This window comes from Podarcis melisellensis, assembly GCF_964234715.1.
Source record: "Podarcis melisellensis genome assembly, chromosome: 4".
Taxonomy (NCBI): domain Eukaryota; kingdom Metazoa; phylum Chordata; class Lepidosauria; order Squamata; family Lacertidae; genus Podarcis; species Podarcis melisellensis.
The window spans coordinates 83,882,354-83,901,186 of record NC_138531.1 but is presented as its reverse complement, the minus strand read 5'-3'; the positions used below and the strand labels follow the sequence as shown (position 1 = coordinate 83,901,186).

At 42.8% G+C, this 18,833-nt stretch overlaps 1 protein-coding gene across 6 annotated transcripts in view; it reads left to right on the top strand.

Annotated features, from left to right (window-relative positions):
* The window catches only part of GRIA4 (glutamate ionotropic receptor AMPA type subunit 4), a 216,759-nt gene that overhangs the window by 128,939 nt on the left and 68,987 nt on the right, over positions 1–18,833 (top strand). For all 6 annotated transcript variants that reach the window (XR_014168021.1, XM_081909661.1, XM_081909660.1 and 3 more), the window contains exon 4: positions 11,635–11,819. Coding sequence is in view for 5 of the 6 variants with exons in the window: in XM_081909661.1 (XP_081765787.1) it covers positions 11,635–11,819 (185 nt within the window). In the remaining variant the exon portion in view is untranslated. The remainder of the gene's footprint in view (positions 1–11,634; positions 11,820–18,833) is intronic.

The following is an 18,833-nucleotide window of genomic DNA, read 5'->3' as shown; positions in this document are numbered from 1 at the left end:
GTATGCCTAAGGGACATTTAGCCTAACACAGAGAGTGGTATTTTTGTGTGTGATATGGGGCGTATCAATATGCCAATATCTTATGTTCCTATGAAGCTTATGAAACTGCAGAGAGGGCTGCTCCCGGCTTGCCTGTTAACATCGGCAAGGGGGTATACATACCATGTACAACTTAAGAAAGGCCTTCCTGGATCAGGCAAATGGCCCATCTAGCCTGGCACCCTGTTCTCACAGTGATCAACCAGATTCCTGTTGGAAGCCCACAAGCAGCACATCAGTGCAACAGCATTCTTCCCATATCTTGTGAATCCCATATCTGTTATTCAGAGACAGATGCCTTCTGAGAAGGACATTTGGTTTTGAGCTCTCATGAACTGCAGGCAGTGACCATTTTAGGCTCGTCCAATATGCATGCGACTGTGCATGCGTGCATCACTGAACCTGGAAGTGACATGAAGACATCACAAAATGGGACGAAATGGGGGGGCAGAACGGGGTTGTGTGGCATTATGCAGGCCCTGCTGACACATGTGGGAGCACATATTCATCTATTTTGGGGGGACAATGGGACACAGCTTTGAATCAAGACAGCAAACTGAACCTTTCAGAACTGCACTGATTGTTTGATTTCTTAGAATCCCTGAGTGGTGCCAGTTGCTAGTACATCATAAAGAACTGTTTTGAACTGTTTGTCATTTGCTGAGCTTGTTTATTTTAATTTTTATTTACTGCATTGTTCCCACCCTATGAGCAGTTGGTGAAGGGTGGCTTACAAATGCCATTAATGAATGTGTTCAGGCCCACATATGACCTCTGGGTGCATACCCTAAAACCCAGTAATACTTGGTTTGCCAACCCATGCATCCAGCCTCCAATTCTCCTTTCCTCTTAAGCACAGCAAACTGTTTCCATACTACATACTGCATGGAAATAATGTCATTTCACTGCTTGTCTTCAAAAGCAGGCAGTTTATTCATCCTAAACCCCCCTTTTTCCCCCCAGTGAGCAAAGTAAGGTTCTTTGATCCAGTAGTTTCAGTTCAAATTCCAAACATAATGAAGTAGAAAGGATTATTCTGTCTGAGAAGAATAAATAGCAAAATGTGTGTGAAACAATGAGAGTGGATATCTCTGCCACCGTGCATCTGTCCTCAGGGTCTTCTCAGGTTTCCACCAAGCTTTGTCACTCTCTAGTCTGATAGCTCACCTTCACAGTGTGATTCCCATGACTGTCGGGAAGCCTCTGAAACGAAAAGAGAGAGGAGGGCAGGAATGTGCTGCAGTACATCTGCAGTGGAAACAGAAACTGACATTGTTGGGAGCTTCAATCATGAATCCAGCAGCAGAGAGGCCCGACTACAGCTTTAAATAAAATAAAATGCGGGGTGGGGGGACTCCCAAAAGTATGTGCTCTTATCTTCATATTTCAGAAAACCAGGACAAGGAAGAGAATAGGAAAAGAGAATTGCTTGATGTCAAATGCCTTGGACTGTTAAGTCTCTGTAGCAGAGCTCTACAGTAGTTCTTCAGGTTTCACAACACAGAAAATCACAGGAAGCTGTCTTATCCTGTGTCATTGGTCCATCTAATTCAGTATTGGGATCTCTTACAACCTTTTGTCTCTGGGCTGTAAGACTCCACTTTGGTCAGGAAAGGACCAGCTCCCAGGCAAGGCGGTGCAAAATTGAGAAGATCCATAATTGAGAAGATCCATTTAGGGGTGTCAGATTTTGACCTCGCACAGGATGCCATATTATGAAAGATTACCAAAGTTTGCCCATGCTGGACACAAGACTCCAGGTCTGGTCTGACCAAGGCAGAATATTGTGGTACTATTACATCCCTTGATCTGGGCACTAGACTTCTGTGGATGTAGCCTAGAAAAGCGTTCACTGTTTTTGCTGCTGCCATCACACAGTTGAGGCATGTTTAGTCTGCGGTCTACAAAGACCCCTAGATCCTTTTCACATGTACTTATATCTGTGCAGCTGATTATCCCTGCCTAAGTGCCGAACCTTAGATATGTCCCTGTTGAAATTCATTTTGTTAGTCTGTCCTTCCCCTGACCAATGAGATCATGGATTTGATGTGAAAACCAGCATAATATAACACTAAGTTAGGCATTCTCATCCCTCATTTCATTCTATTTCTATAGAGAGTTCTGTTGTTTATCCTGAAGTATTGGGATGGGAATAGGCAAAACAGAAAGAAAGAAAGAAAGAAAGAAAGAAAGAAAGAAAGAAAGAAAGAAAGAAAGAAAGAAAGAAAGAAAGAAAGATTAGGTAATACTGACATTTTGACCATGGCTACTTGCCCAGCTAAAGCTGGGATGTTGCCATTTCATAAGTTCTTGTTGAATGCCCTTATACAGTCCCCTGTAGTTTCTACATCCCAGTTGTCTTATGTCAGCAATGAGGTTAATACCTAAGTATTTAAATCCTTCATGTCATTTGGCAAACAGAGTTAACTAGTAACCAGTCGCTTGCAGTGCTGTCTACATTCATAGGAAGGAGCACAGAATATTTTTTAAAATAAGAGGTTTTATTGATTTTTCCAGTGCATAAACACAATTGTGGTATTTGCTGCTTATTTATGTGGCAATAGTGTCCCTTGTTGTTGTTGTTGCAAATCTCCTAAAAATGAAGAGTATTCAGAACTTTGAAGTTCAAGACAAACATCAGTGAAAACATGCAATCCAGGTTCCAATTTTCTAAGGTGGGCATATTGTATTTTGCTAGTAAAAGAGGTACAGGGGCCTAAGGCCTAAGGGTACCTTAAACAGGTACCCTTGGAAAATATTCAGATGATTTACCGGTATAATAAGCTGTGTGTTTTGACTAAGCAGCTTCTACATAACCCAAACATAGCTGGTTCTTTCTTGCACAAGTAGGCTGTGTAATTTCTGGCAGTTAAGTACCGAAGTCCTGATAATGCATTGGAGGGGGGGGGCTGAGAATGGGATACTGAATGGAAACAGGCAAATGTCCTCATGGGAGGGGGTACTAACAGAATAAATGCTTGCACTGAGAGTTATTGGAATTCTAATTATAACATAGGTAATTGATTGCTGGAATTTTTGAAGAAGATTGCCAACGATAAGTTGTCTGTGAGAATGATATCATTGTCTTAGGCAGGAAACATATTTGCCAGTTAGATGTTCAGTTCTATTGCACAGTGTAACGGGAATGAATAATTCAGGGAAGCAGGGGCTTTTCAGAATTAATCCATCAAAGAACACTGCAACGGTTGCATTATTGCTAGATGCATAAATGTACGTATCAGCTTATCTGTACATGTAGCATAGGGACAGAAGGCACTGCTCACTCATAATGTAGTGAGCTTGTAGTATAAAGGCTAAGAGGGGAGACATCAACCAAATCAGGAGAGTCACCGTCCAAAGATTACTTTACCTATGAATAAGCACCAAAGTAGTTGTGCAAACCCCTCTCTCTTCAGCTTTAGCAGTCCTTGCTCCCAATAGTCTACACTGACTGGCAGCAGTTTGCCAAGGTTTCAGGCAGGAGACATTTCTTACCCTGCTTGGAGAGGTCAGGGGTTGCACCAGCGACTTTCTGTGTGCAAATCCCATGCTCTACCACTGAGCTATCCCCTTTGTTTAAGGGGAGCTACTGTTTTAGCTGGGACACGGGTGGCGCTGTGGGTTCAACCACAGAGCCTAGGACTTGCCGATCAGAAGTTCGGCAGTTCGAATCTCTGCAACGGGTTGAGCTCCCGTTGCTCAGTCCCTGCTCCTGCCAACCTAGCAGTTCGAAAGCATGTCAAAGTGCAAGTAGATAAATAGGTACCGCTCCAGCAGGAAGGTAAATGGCATTTCTGTGCGCTGCTGTGGTTCGCCAGAAGCGGCTTAGTCATACTGGCCACATGACCCGGAAGCTGTACGCCGGCTCCCTCGGCCAGTAGAGTGAGATGAGTGTCACAACCCAAGAGTCGATCACAACTGGACCTAACCGTCAGGGGTCCCTTTACCTTTACCTTTACTGTTTTAGCAGCTTTGCTTCTTAGCATATTGCTTATTTTGTTTTTAACTGCAAACTGCTTTATTCCTTGTAACAGAAAAGGAACTATAAATAAATAAAGGATCTGGAGAAATGTCATCCAACATACATATATACCTGGAACACCGTGGTCTGTCTAAGTCCATAACACATATTTCTTCTATTTCTGCACAATTTTATATTAGCAGCACTGAGGTCCAACATAGCCACTCATGAGGAATAAGCAGAATCTCTCTCACACACATTCATGCTGCAGTACCTGTGCTCATAATTACTTCAGTTTAGCAAATGCTAACAGTGCTTACACTTTGCTCCTTTTCTGTTATCCCTGAGGAACAATGATACCGAAAAGTAGGTTAAATTCCGTGGCCTTCTAACTTCTCTGTTTAACTACACTTTTATGCCATTCTCTTCTGGCGGCTGATTCAAAACAACATTCCCAGGTGGGAGCTTGCAAGGCCAGAACTGCTTAGCTTTAGCACTGAGCATGCCAAGGGGGCCACTCATGCAACAGCTTGAAGATGTCGAAGGTAGAGTTTCTGGGTTTGGGGCTTCTGTTGAGATGATCATGTGACTGCTTCACCTTCACTCTGCGTCCAAGTCTCAGCTTTTGCACTGTGGGCCAATGTTCCATGCAAGTTGGTGGGAACCTGTAGTCAGTGGCGTAGTATGAGGAGATGGGGGGCAAAGGGGTGGGTGGGTGCAAAATTGTTTAGGGACACCAAATTTCAACACCTGGTGTTGCCTCAATAGAGTTGCGTGCTTCCGTCGTGGGGCTCTGTTGAAAACAGCTTCTCCATACGAACCAGGAAGTGACCTCTCCAGACAATGGAATGACTCTTCTTTTCTTATCTGAGGCTACAATCTCCTGGGTGGCATGGATGCTGTTAGGCAGTTGAACGGGCTCTGTACGTTTCCCTTCCTCCCGTCCTCTCCACGCAGCCTTGAGTACTGTCAACCCATGCTATGGGCGTGCAGCCCTCCAGATTTTCTCAGGCTACTTTTCCCATTGTGTCTGCACGCTGGCCAAGCTGGCTAGGGTTGATGGTAGTTGCAGTCCAACAAGATGCTGAGGGTCACCCCCAGTGCCGGATTTACATATAAGCTAAACAAGCTATAGCTTAGGGCCCCACTCTCTTGGGGGGGGGGCCAAAAAAATAAAGAAAAAAGAACTGGATACTTCTTCTTAATTGTATTTCAGTTCAACAACTACTTTGATAAAATACATATTTTGTTAAGTGCAAATGGCTTTAGATACCTATTAGGTCCATGATTTACCATAGCATATATTCAACACAAAAAAACTGACAATTTGTTGTTGACAAAGGACAGCTGGACATATAAAGGGCACCATTACCTTCAGTAGCTTAGGGCCTCATCAAACCAGCCCTGATCATCCTCCAACTTCCTTGCCCACACCCACTACTAACTACTTCTTAGAAACTTTTGCAGTAGGAAAATAAAGGTTCTTCCTTTCCTTCTATTTTTTTAGTCAATTTCTTATGCCACTTCAGTGTAATGGGTCCTATTTTCCCACGCCTTTAGTATGCTCCTTGCTGTCGTGTTTTATAATAAAGGAAAACAAAGGTATAAAAATTGACTAGACTTCAGCACTGTGCATTAATTTGGTAGTCACACTACTGAGCAGTGGAAGCTGTGGGTCCCTTTATCTTAATTTGACTGTAACTTTGTGTAATGTTTGCATCCCTTTGTGCCTTGGGACCGGCTTTGTCTCTTGTCTGCTGGGCCACAGAACAGGTTACAGTAAAACTCCCTTGAAGCAGGGAGGCATTCAGAATAGTGATACACAGTGAGACAACACTTACAGAGCGATGGGGTTTGAATCAACCGTACGTAGAGAGGGAAACACAGGATCTTAAAAATACAGCAGCCACTATAGTAATGCCTTTCAAAATGTCTGCAGATCCAGATACTGAATACAGGAACATAAGTTCACCTTATGTTCAGACCATCGGTCCATCTAATGTGGTATTGACTACTCCAGGCTTATCTAACCTGTGGCACTCCCAACTCCCAAAATCCCCAAACAGCATGACCAACACTCAGGAATGATGGGAGTTGGAGTCCAGCAGCATTTGGGGGACAACATGTTGGGGAAGGCTGGTCTACATTAACTGGCACTGCAGGGTTTTAAGCAAGATGTTTCCCAGCCCTATCTATATATGCCAGGGATTGAACCTGGAATGTCCAAAGTGGGTGTTGCATCTAACAAATGATATGCTAGAGCTGAGAGCAGGAAAGAAAAGGCAAGCCAAAAATGAAAAGTGGGGTTGCCATATCTTTGCCATATCTTTGAGGTATTTGTTTGGGGGGGGGTTGGAAATGCAACCAATAGCGCCATAAAGGTTTGCAAAACTGCATGTGGTGTGGAGAAAGCAGATAGAGCTTTTCCCTTCATCGCTTTCTCATAGTATTAGAATTCAAGGTCACCCAGTGAAATTAATGGGCAGTATATTCTGTTCCGGCAAAGCAAGTACTTTGTCACGCAGTGCATAATTGACATATATAATTCACTACCACAAGGTGTTGTGATGGCTGACTTAGATAGCTTTAAAGGGAGGGGGTTGGATAAATTTGCGGAAGATAACTTTTATCAGTCGCTATTAGTCACGATTGCTAAATGGAACTTCTCTGTTAAGAGAGACAGTATGTCTCTGAATATTTGATGCTGGGAACAAACAGTGGATGGAGTGGTCATGTGTTGCTTGTAACTTTCCCAGAAATCTTTGACTAGCCATTGTTGGTTGGCCCTGTTATCTTCCTCCCTGGCTGAGTCACCTGTTCATAAAGCGTTTGTAAGTCAGAAATATAGGAAGAGACCTGCTGGATCAGGCTAAAGGACCCAACTATTCCAGCATCGTGTCTCCCACAATTTGTGAACGGGAGTCAAGGTTCCAAGTCTGAATTCGAAAAGAAGACCAGCTGATTTTCTGAATGACTCTCTCACTGGCCTAAGCAAATCTGTGACAAGAAACAGGATTAAATAAATGTTGACTGGGTCACTACCAAAGATCAAATCAAAGTTAACACCATCAGTGAGTCATGAGCACGTATAAAATCCTGATGTTCTTTTAACTATGGAGCTATATATGGAAGTGAATAGGAAATGAAGCTAAGAATATATTATTTGGAAAGGATCTGGGCATAATTTGAAAAGATAATTACAGACAAGCATAACAAAAAAAGGAGTATATAACCACAGAAACAGCTGAATAACTGTGCAGTAATTAAAAAGAACTCTTCATTCTTTCCCTGCAAAGGGGGGAAAAAACCGACTTCAGGTTAAAAATTAACCTTGACTATGGAAACATATTCACCCGTTATGTCAAGAAATTTACATTTGTAAAACAATCTGAAGTGCTAACCTGTAATCTGACTCATGTACTTGAGGTGAGATTGTGGGTTCTTGTAATGATTGTAAGCTTTAAAATATTTGCGTTCTCAGAAGTACATGTAGAAAACCATTATAAATCATTTTGCCTGGAGGATCCACAGAGGCTGGGTGCTCAGTCAATTTTGCCGGCTAAAATTGAGGCCATGGAAACAAGGCAAGTGTTTAAAATCAGAGTCCCTTTTCTCCTCCTCCAGTAACATTTAATAATGAGTAGCTTGCCACATACCATGTTTGCAAATGGCAACCAATGGTTTCAGGGGCAAGGGGAACTTGCGACGTGATGCCATCCTGTGATCTGAATGATGAGGCATGGGCAGGAAAGAGAGGAGAGCAGCAATGCGTTGACCATAGCAGGTGGTTCCAGCCCAGTAGGGCAAAGGAGATCAAACGTTGTACCACCGAACTATGGTGATTTTCTACCCTTTGCCTAAGCCTCTGTTGCTGTTGGTTCTGTAGCGGAGAAGGTTGAAGAACCCTTTGCTTGTCTCCGTTTGCATGAAAGTAAAGGTAAAGGGACCCCTGACCATTTGGCCCAGTTGTGGCCGACTCTGAGGTTGCGGCGCTCATCTCGCTTTATTGGCCGAGGGAGCTGGCATACAGGTCATGTGGCCAGCATGACTAAGCCGCTTCTGGCGAACCAGAGCAGCAGACGGAAACGCCATTTACCTTCCCACCGGAGTGGTACCTATTTATCTACTTGCACTTGGACGTGCTTTCGAACTGCTAGGTTGGCAGGAGCAGGGACCGAGCGATGGGAGCTCACCCCGTTGCGGGGATTCCAACCGCCGACCTTCTGATCGGCAAGTCCTAGGCTCTGTGGTTTAACCCACAGCGCCACTCGCGTCCTGCATGAGAATAAGCCGGTAGCAAAAAACCAGCATTGCTGGGCTTTCATCCCTTGTTAAATTAGGGACCATCAGATTTCCTGATCATGGAGCTATAAAAATGGCTGCGCTTATGACAGGGATATATACACTGAGAACCAGCAGAGGCTTATGCTGGGCATTCTATGATGCTTCAATGCGCCCACACTAGGTGCTCAGTTTCCACACTCACCCCTCTGTCCTCAATCTGGAAAATCAAAAGGCATTATCAGAGTTCAAGGACATGTTCTGGTCAAGCAATAAACACCCTGGGTGCAAAGTAGGGCGAATGAAGAGCCTGAGAAGAGAGGGAGTTGAAATGTCAAGAGCAGGCATAGGCAAACTCGACCCTCCAGATGTTTTGGGACTACAATTCCCATCAACCCTGACCACTGGTCCTGTTAGCTAGGGATCATGGCAGTCTCAAAACATCTGGAGGGCTGAGTTTGCCTATGCCTGGTCAAGAGCATGCAACATGGAACCACACGTAACATTTAGTTACCTCTTTCATGCTGCTGGGGCCAGTAATACACATTGTAGCAGCTCTTATTTGGAGGCTTAATTAGACATTACCTTTTGTTTTTGTTTTCAAAGAAACATTCTAGTACTTGTGGACTTCGGTGTTTGCCAGGGGTAGGCATAAAAATAACAAAGGGAAGCCGAACAGCAGCAAATGGTTCTAACCATGTTTTTTGCCTCGTGAACTTGGAATGAAATGGGCTTTGCAGTTGAAAGGCAGGTTAATTCCATTGCTAATAATCCATCTGCTTTAACTACGTCTGAGAACAAGAGGAGTAGTTTCAATATGCCTTGTATTCATGTAGCTCAAAACCCTTTATAAACATTAATTAATTAAAGCTCAAAATCTCCCCCTAAGGCAGAGAAGCGTAATCCCTGTTTATTTCTTTAAAATAATAATGATGGTAGTATTAATAATGACTAATCTTATGACTATATAGCAGATAGCACAAATATGGGTTAAATATTTTACTCAGACCCAGCATTGAGTAAATAGCCCATTTGGCACGTAACAATTTGGCACTATGTACATGAGTTGGGACAAAACTGAGGAAAGCACCCTCGCTTCCCTCTTATCCTGTGCCATCAGGAGAAAGACTTGGCCAATGTTCAGTTTTGTTTTTGCAGAAGCATATATGCTGTTGCATATGAATCAGAGATATAGTTTATCACAAACTCTAGTCCATTTCAAACCAAGCCAGCTTTATAACACATGGTTTGCTATAAACCACAATCAGTGGCGTAGCGTGGGTTGTCAGCACCCGGGGCAAGGCAAGTAATTTGCACCCCCTAACCCGTGGATTTGCGCCCCCTAACCCTAACCCCCAGATGTTGCGGTTTTGCTCAGGCTTGTTCCAGTTTATGTGCATAGCACTAAATAATGGTTTCATGTTATGTGCAATCACAGCCAGTGGCCTGTGGCTTTCTGGGATCGACTCACCTGCATGGCCCTTTTAGATTTGCAAGTTGTCTGAACCTTAGCCACAAACTGTAGAAAACCTTAGCTACACCTTGTGGTTAAGGAGGAAAGAGCTTAACCATGAGCCTGAGTTCTGCTGACATGCTAGGCCAAAGTTTAGCTTAGCTGCCATGCTATGCTGAGATAAAAAGCCAGAGAGAAGCAAAGTTTTTTTGGGGGGGGCACGTTTCTCCCCTGGAACCCGTACATTTCCACATTCATGCAAGTCGTGCTTAGCATTATGTGTGAACATGCCCAATGTATGCTTTCAAGTGTGCATATTGTGTGGGGGAAAGATATCAACTGTTCGTTCGCTATATTAGCAAACTAAGTTGTTAATGAGCAGGTTTAAGATAGCTGGCTTGATGCAGCAAAAGAAATAAGTGCACATAAATAGTACAAGAGTACTGCAGGCAGCTGTGCGAGGAGGGAAAGGCCTTTATCCAAAGATGAGATGACATTTTTAGATTCCTCTGCAGCAGGAGGAATTTTATAGAAATAAAGATAGTAGCAAACAGTGTCTTATTCTGCAACCAGCATTGCCTAAATCTGAGAATTGGAGTTTTGTGCATCTTCTAAAGGTACACTGTATAATTTGAGAGTCACATATAACATAATTTTCCCTCGATAATTAAAATCACTTATGGTGTTTAGCCAGATGAAATGCTGCCATCAGAATACATCCTCGAAATATCACTGAATTGAGATGCTATAATCATTACCTAAATATGGGAAATACTTAGGAATTCAGGCTGAACTCCTATGCAACATGAGGAATAATAGTACTGAATTACTTTATAGGGTCACTGTAAGAATTACAGTACATCTAGATAATGCATGTGAAGTGTCCCTGGGCACTTGAAAAATGCTATACAGATGTTGAGGCTTTTATTAATAGTATGATTTACGCTTACCTTGGAGTAAGTTTCATTGCCTTTAATAAGACTTACTTCTGAATAAGCTTACATTTATAGGATTGAGCTGCACATTGGGGATGGCGAATATCTGTACCCCTGAGGACAACTCTGTTCTCCAAATACTAGTCCAGGTCCTGGAATGATCTGTAAAATGAAGTTGGTGTCACTTAGTGGCATGGACTTCACAGATATGAAGAACATGCACTTGGATGGAATGAGGTCATCGATTGGTGAGGAGAAAGTGAGCAGAGGAATAAACTGTTATTCCTCTAAGCTCCCTCAAAGGCAGAGAGGCAGAGAAGGGAGGTCTGTCTTTCCATCTTTCCAGGATGCTCATGAGAGAAAATACACTATAAATGTATATAAAATACAGATGAGGTTCTCTCACTCCCCCTCCCTCCAGCTTACAAGGGAAATTGTGAGCAAACTATGGAAACTTGTTTTTTCACTACATATTCATAGCTGTCAACGTTTTCCTTTTTTGAAGGGAAATTCCCTTATTCCGAATAGGATTCCTCACAAGAAAAGGGTTGACAGCTAACATATTGACTAAAATTTGGTCAGATAAAGTTTTGTGCCCAGACACCCATCGGTAGGCTACCTGTGATTTAGGGTGCAGTGCAGATGAAATCAGGGGTGCCAACTCCCACTGAAATAAAAACAACATTTCTGTAACAGTGCCCTTTGGGTCCTGCGGGTTTCAGTGGGAATGAAGTGTTTGTGTCTTAACTTTCTCTGGATTGCCCACACAATGAACCAAGGAGTCTTCAAAAGATTGACAGCCGCAGTATGTGTACATAATAAGGAGAGAAGAGAAAGCACAACATAGTAACTGTAAATCTTAACTCCTCACCAGCTCTGTAAGGAACTTGATGTTGATTAAACAGTCTTATGATCCACAGAATGCAAGGACTGTGTCATTAGTGTATTGTGTCCCTTTCTTTCAGGTTACTCAATACTTCAAGCTATTATGGAAACAGCAGGAGAAAAAAGCTGGCAAGTCAGCGCCATATGTGTGGAGAATTTTAATGATGCAAGCTACAGGCAGCTTTTAGAAGACTTGGACCGGAGACAGGAAAAGAAATTCGTAATAGATTGTGAAATAGAGAGGCTTCAGAATCTCTTAGAACAGGTAATGCCTGCTTTTAATGTCACTGCAAACACATTAGTGCGGCCCCTGAAGAGCGGCCTCTCTCCTCTGCCTTTCATTTTTTGCCTTGCCAGTCAAGGCCAGGACTGTTTTCATGATGTGTTTCCTCCCTCCACTCTTTTATACACAGCCTGGTGTTTAATCTACACCGCTGGATCCATTTGCACACTGATGTGAAGTTCCCACCAAGTAGCTTCTCAGTCCAGTAGGGAAAAATAAACATCCCACACACAGATACAGCAGGGACACAGCTGATACTGCAAAAAGGAACTGAATCTGCCCCATATCCTCTACAAGACTCGCCTGAAGCTCCCGGTGCTTTTGTTCCAGCCAAATCCACATTCACTATCTATTGGTTTTATTATTATATTTATAGCCTGCCTTTCCTTCAAGGAGCTCAGGTTCCCACAAAGGTTCTCTCCCTCCCCCTTTTATCCTTACAACAACCCTGTGTTAGGTGAGAGTTGGTGACTGGTCCAAAGTCACCCAGAGAGCTTGATGGCCCACTGGGGATTCGAACCCTGCCCTTCTAGGCCCTAGTCCAACACTCTAACCACTACACCACACCAGTCCTACCCACTAGTGGACCTTGGCTGAGTAGAAGAGTGTGAAGGGGCAGACAAATGAGCTGCATCTCCCACTCCCTTGAATGCCCCTTTAGCCCCCCCCCCACACACACACAGAGAAGGATTGGAGTAGGTCTGGGTTTAAATAAATCTACCTGTCGTGATCACATCATTAATAAACTCTACTCAGAACAACAATAAGCAAAACTAAAATCAACTACAACTTAACCATTACCTAAGCCTACACTGCTGCACTTAAATTCCACCAACCCTCTAGCAAAAGCTTAGTGCATTATCCCAGCTGCCCTAACCACATGATAGGGGACGGGTTCCTTTTCAATTCCCCTCTTACAACTAAAATTTGTTCTGTGTGGGAACAAGTTGTGGGACAAACAACTGCAGAAACAGTTTTCCATTGTTTAGGAGGTATCTCACGAAAGTCACTCAGAGGTACTAGACACATGGAACAGCAATTCTTCCACCTTTTTCACACTAGTGCATCATCACAGCTTGATGAAGGCCTTGTTAGCACTGCTGCTTCTCACACTCTAGGCAGCAAGGAGGGGATAATTTCTGCCCCCATGACAGGCACTCAGGCGTGTTTCGGGCATGAGCCACAGTTTACTGACCCACGTTTTCTTCCATCCCATCCCTTCTGGGCTGATCACCTTGAGCCTGACAATACCATCCTCAAGCTCAGCAAGATGTAGCACAAGATCAAAGACTTAAGGGTGCAGTCCTATGTTTGTTTGTCTTGGGGTGCTTCAGCCATCCCGCACCAAAACAGACTGCCCCAGCCTTCTCTGGAAATGGAGTGAGAGGCTGAGGCTTGTTTTGGAGATGCTTAGCCAAATTATCATGGCCACTCACCTCCAAAGCAGCCTCCCCTAACTGCCCTCTCTCTCTCTTGGAGCTGGTGAGCAAGGTGGGAATATTCCCCATCATTACACTGAGCTGGCTGAACTGGAGTGCAATGGTCAGGACAATCCCTGCCCTGGAGCCAGCTCTAATCTGGAGATGAAAACTGGAACCACCTTTGTCATCCTCACAGAGGAGCAATAAAACACTTGCTGAAATACAGCCTCCCTTCAAATCTGCATTAGTTATCCTGTTCTTCTGAGCAGATCAGTATACACCTGTCTGCTGACCAACAGGTACAGATGCTCATCGCTTGAAATTTGCTTACGCTTAACTGCATTTGCCATTTTAATAACCATCCCTGAGTTTAGAAATGTCCTTGTAGAGAGAGCTCTGCACTGTCCTTTTTTGGCTGTTCCCACCCTAAATGATTTTGTGTCATCATCACACTGGGGCGCCTCACTGTTCCCAACTCACTCCAGATCATTTATCAGCAAGTTAGAAAGCCACAGCACCGGTATCACAATTAAGAGCTTTCACATCTCCTCCCTGCCTGCATGCAATGCTTCTTTTGTTGAGACAGTCCACACATTCAGTTGCCGGTTCATAAACTCTATGGCAATCAAGTATAGAGAAAGCAAGTGTTGCATATGTGCATGTGAACCAGACTCGGAATCCAGACTGAGCTGCATTCAGATACCCTTAGAATAATTCACAAGGTCATAAATCATATGTATCTAATCCTCCTTGATTGAAAATTCTGTCAGGGCTGAAAACAAATGGGAACGTGAACCTTGGTTTCGTCAAAGCATTCCTTGCAGCAGCACTGGTGAAGGAATGCCACCTAGTGGTGCTGCAGGCTATTTTGTTATGCTGCTCTTTTTATATTTGTACACGGGGCATGCTTGAAATATTCAACACAGTTTCCTGCATAAGAAACAGAAGTGTTGTGATTCTGAAGCTGTGCAAAAAGACTTTCTGACCCCTTTGAAGGCAGCTATAGAGATGAAGAAACTGGAGGAAAGTGATATAGCAAATTTCAAAATGTAGGTGTTTCTACAACCATTGCAGAGACAACAGTGGTACCACCATGGAAACGAATTTTGCACACTTGTTTGTTGTTGCAGGGCTCTGAATGTATTTTGAAGCACATCATACCTTATAATCAAATCTTATCATCATTCTAAAAGAGAATGAAAATGATCTTTTTTTAAAAAAAGTATGAGAATAAATGTTTTCCTCTGCAGCTGTTGCTTTATAGAGTCCAGTGCATTATTTTCACCATAGTAAGAATGCTAAATCTGCAAAGCTATTTGAGTACCTGAGTAAAAACTCATTGATCTATTGACTGATGACTGTATGGTTTCTTGATATACACTGGCTGGATTTGGACATCATGCTAAACCGTGGTTTGTTTGGTTTAAAACACACCCTAGCCAACTAGGTATGGTTTGTTTGGGACCAACAACAAATATAAATCTGTGATTTTCAGTAAAACCCAGTATCCTGACTTTATTCCTTGTTGAAGGAATGCCCACAGCAGTAAGGACTTTGGTTCAGGAGGAGTGGGGAGGAGAGAGTTAACAAAGAGGAGCTTTAGGATTGTTCTTTGCACTGGAGCATTCAAGTTCCCCCACCCGCAGCCTATTTTCAGTGGCAAAATAGCTGGTGACCTCTTCCCCTTCCTTAGGTGCAATCATTTGCAATCACTTGTCTGCAACTGGGATCCTGGCTTCTTCAACAACCCATGGTGAAAGCAAATTATGGCTTAGTGTTAAATCATAAAGTGACTACTGTGATCCAAATCCTAGTCTCATGTGATAACAAGTGATCCACATTCCAATCCTGCATCAAGATGCATTCAACCAGTTCAGTGGGACTCAAGTGAGCATTGCGCTATGGATATAAATGTCCCCCTGGAATTCATGTATCACCCCTCAGCTTCCAGCCAGGATTCCCGTGTTAAATGAGATGTGTGCATATCTAGTATTGATTTCCAAGAAACTAATATTGCACTATTTGTACATTTTGCACCCCTGAGTTTAATTAATTGAGTATAATCTTTATAATTGGGCTTCTTGAACTGTGAATGGCACCTGTTCCTTCAACGCCATTGATAGTCTTCACCCACCAAGAAGGATTGTTGCATAATCCATCATGCTTAAAATCAATACAAGTTTTTGTCATTGACTTTAATGGAGTTAGAAGTCAGATTTCTACGGCAGGTGCTTCAAAATAGTGGCAAGGATGGTGTTTAGTAAGAAGTCTTGAAAGTGCATTTTAATTGTTTGCAGAAAAAAATACCTGTTTATTACATTTATATATCCCCTTTTCCCAATCATAATTTTTGAGATGTCTCAGATATCTTGTGCTAGCATCTACCTTTCTTTCACATCAAACACTGGCTTGTTGGTGAAGGTTCACATTCCTTCTATAGGGCTTAGAAAACAACCTACATTGTGCCTGATGGATCAGGTTAATGGCTCATCTAGTACAGAATCCTGTTCTCACAGTTGCCCATGGGAAGCCCACAAGCAGAACATGAGTCCCCTCCCCACTTGTGATTTCCAGCAACTGGTTTTAAGAAGCCTATTGCTCCCAACAGTGGAGGAAAAGCATAGCCATTGTGGCTGGTAGGAATGAATTTTCAGCCAACAACAACAAGAACAATTTATTATTTGTACCCCACCCATCTGGCTGGGTTTCCCCAGCCACTCTGGGCGGCTTCCAACAAAGATTACAAATACATTAAAATGTCACACATTTAAAACTTCCCTAAACAGGGCTGCCTTCAGATGTCTTCTAAATATCAGGTAGTTGTTTATCTCTTTGACATCTGATGGGGGGTGTTCCACAAAAAGCCACTTCAACCTGGCACAAACAACCTGGCTGCTTCCTGTGGCAACATGGCAGGTGGACCTTCAACTCCACTCTCCGATCAGAATGAGGACAATGCAAGGGTTTTGTTTGCTGCAAGTGAGATTGTCATGTAACCACATCTGATTCCCTATGTGGCATCGTGATTTCATCCTGCTGGTCACTGGATTCCTCATGGGCTTGGTTTTAGGCAGCCAGCAAGAATAATATGCAGTTGCAGAAAGGGGTGCTCCTGAAGCACCTGCAGCTCAACAAACTGTGAAAGGTAGCAAGGTAGATGAGCAAAGGTGTGTATGTTGGGAAACATTCTGGATCCTCCAAAAAACCCTGTTCTTCAGTAGCCCTCCCATCAGATGCCAAACAACTACCTGACATTTAGAAGACATCTGAAGGCAGCCCTGTTTAGGGAAGTTTTTAATGTGTGACATTTTAATGTATTTTAATCTTTGTTGGAAGCCGCCCAGAGTGGCTGGGGAAATCCAGCCAGATAGGTGGAGTACAAATAATAAATTGTTGTTGTTGTTGTTGATGATGATGATGATGACCTTTGGTGCCCCCCTTTAATTTATTAATTGTAATAAATACATCATCATCATCATCATTATCACCTTTGGAGGCCCCTGAAAGATTAGTAAATGATTGGGGATGTTTTGGAGGGAAACAAAGAAACCTTCCCCTGAAATCAACACTCACAACTCAGCACTACTTAGGACGACTCATTCAAATGCTGATTCCAGTGTGAAATATGCTGCTGTCTGTGTTCTTGGTTTTTAAAAAATGTTATTCAGCAGCCCACCTGGCAGAGTCCATCTGCGTACCACCTGTCAGGGAAGGAGGTGTCTGACCTCTTGGTGTAATGTGATGTTTTAGCAGTTTTGCTGCATTTTGTCGTACTAACTTTTACCACACTTAAGAAGGTGCCTTCTCAGCTGTTCTGCCTTACCAAAATTCTTCTCCTCTGCCCCTGAATTTCCCAGTTCCCTTGCAGAGAATCACTTCTATCCTGACCTGTTTCAAAAGCTTGCATGCTTATATGAACCAAATAGGACCTAACTGGGCGTAGGTCTGTTCCCAGAGAAATTTTTGAAAATATACTTACCGTAACTTCTTTACTAATCAGCTCCATTGATAACATGATAGCAGCTATAAATTAATTAACTCCCACTCTTCTGCCCCAATATAGCTACACACAAAATTATCAATAATTACTTAGTGGACCTTTCATTTTGTCTCCATTTACGCATAATGAAAACAACCCACAGATTCTGAATTGAAAGTATAAGTGGAAATGAATGTTAAGAGATCCATCTGCTTTGCACAAATATTTGATGCTCTATTGTAGAGAGGCGAAAAACCCTGTTAATCTAAAAAGCTTTCCTATTAAAACTCAGATTTGACTGGTAACTTCTTTATGTAATGTTGTATGCATGTGCCTAATGGAAAAACACACAAAGAACATCCCTCCTAGCTGTATTTTCCTAGAAGAATGACTGTTTGTAACAAAAGAAGTTACAGACAATAATTGAGATAATGGGCCTGAGGATCGATTAATGCAATGTCTTCCCAAAAATGTCCTGCAAAAAATACTGAAATGGCAAGTCCTTCCAACTCTGTTGGCCACAGATCAACATCAGTACTCCAATCCATTGCTGCCTGCAATGTATAGCCAATGGCCCCAAGAGAAAGAACATGATTAGTTTGGTGAGGGAGCAAAGAATCATAGAGTATGGTTGGGCAGAAGGTAGCTAAGTGGTCCATGGTCCATGCAATGGTATGGGGAACCTTTTTCAGACCAAAGGAATTCCCTTCTGGGCAGCCTTCCAGGTCTACATGCTAAGCAAAACACAAAGGGTGGGGATCAGGAGAACTGCACAAACAGCACAAGGGGGAAGGAAAGGGGGATCATTCTGTCTGGCAGGCTGTAGTGCTTCTGCAAAAAAGGATGTTCATCATAGCACGGTGTTGAATCCATCCCTCTAACTTGTTGCTAAATTCTTTGTGGTCCAACAGTGTTTTTTGTTTTGTTTTGTTTTTTGCCAGTCATGATGCACTAGATGAATCAACCTTAATGTTCTTAAGCAGAAATGTAGGATTGCTGAACACAACTTAGTTATGCCTTGACCCTGATTGAGCATAATTGTTAAAAGATTGAACTACAAATGAGGAAGTTCCCAGTTTGAATCCTGTCTTTCTTGAATCCTGACCTCAGTGGGCAGCTTTAAGCAAGCAACTCTCTCTCTTTCTCCATCCTTCCTCGGCCCCCCGATCCACACATACACACTGCAACGTGGGGGAAATAATCCTTACCCAACCTTTATAGAATGTTGCAAGGATTAATACATGTGAAGCACTTTTGATACTAGTGTAAGATCATTTGCATGTAAAGCGGCAAATACTTACAATGCTTGGGCAAGCGCAGAGGCAGAGCTCAGCAATATGTCTATGTCCAAAAATAAAAGAGAGGGAAGAAGGCAAAATCTTTGCCTCTTGCTTTTCTAGTAACTGGCTTTAAAGAAAACAAGTGTGTGCTTTTTCTGATTGATTGACAATCCTATGGAGCAGGCTGTTGCTTAGAAAAGCTCATATCACAAAATATTTGTTAGCCTTTATGGTGCCAAAATATTGCTGTTTGTTCCAGCCTTTGGCTGAAACAATAAACTTACATTATAACTTAGCCTAAAGAACTCTTAATGAG